Here is an 874-nt window from a genome sequence, read left to right as displayed (position 1 = left end):
GTGTTATTTGTGAAGAAAAAGGATGGATCGATGAGGATGTGCATTGATTACCGGCAATTGAACAAAGTGACGATTAAGAACAAGTATCCACTGCCGAGGATTGATGATTTGTTTGACCAGCTTCAGGGTGTGAAGGTGTTTTCAAAGATAGACATGAGATCTGGCTACCATCAGTTGAGGATTAGGGCATCCGATGTCCCTAAGACAGCATTCCGCACTCGGTACGGGCATTATGAGTTCCTGGTCATGTCGTTTGGGTTGACCAATGCCCCAACATCATTTATGGAGTTGATGAACCGAGTGTTCAGACCTTACTTGGACTTGTTCGTGATAGTCTTTATTGATGATATTCTGGTGTACTCCCGCAGCCAGGAGGAGCACGAGCAGCACCTCAGAGTGGTTCTTCAGACTCTGAAGGATAGTCAGTTGTATGCTAAGTTCTCGAAGTGCGAGTTCTGGTTGAGTTCGGTTGCATTTCTGGGTCATGTTGTATCAGCAGAGGGTATTCAGGTGGACCCGAAGAAGATTGAGGCAGTCAAGAACTGGCCTCGACCAACTTCAGCTACTGAGATTCGGAGTTTCTTGGGGTTAGCAGGTTATTACCGTCGGTTCGTTGAGGGATTTTCATCCATAGCAGCCCTGATGACCAGACTGACCCAGAAGGGTGCCCAGTTCAGATGGTCAGACGAGTGTGAGCCGAGCTTTTAGAAGCTCAAGATAGCTCTGAATACGACACCGATATTGGGTTTGCCCATAGGCTTAGGACCCTATACAGTTTATTGTGATGCTTCTCGTATTGGGCTTGGTGCGGTATTGATGCAGGATGCAGAGTCATTGCTTATGCTTCGAGGCAATTGAAGATCCACGAGAAGAA

General features: G+C 47.0%; 1 protein-coding gene across 1 annotated transcript; it reads left to right on the top strand.

Moving 5' to 3' along the window:
- LOC109239883 (RNA-directed DNA polymerase homolog) lies at positions 37 to 450 on the top strand (the record flags this gene model as incomplete). Its single annotated transcript, XM_019406479.1, has 1 exon — positions 37 to 450. A coding segment is annotated over exon 1 (414 nt), but the record flags the coding sequence as incomplete, so codon positions are not given.

The sequence above is a fragment of the Nicotiana attenuata genome, chromosome 1, assembly GCF_001879085.1.
Source record: "Nicotiana attenuata strain UT chromosome 1, NIATTr2, whole genome shotgun sequence".
In the NCBI taxonomy this organism is placed as follows: Eukaryota; Viridiplantae; Streptophyta; class Magnoliopsida; order Solanales; family Solanaceae; genus Nicotiana; species Nicotiana attenuata.
Note: the sequence above shows the minus strand (reverse complement) of the source record. Positions and strands in the feature narration are given on the sequence as shown.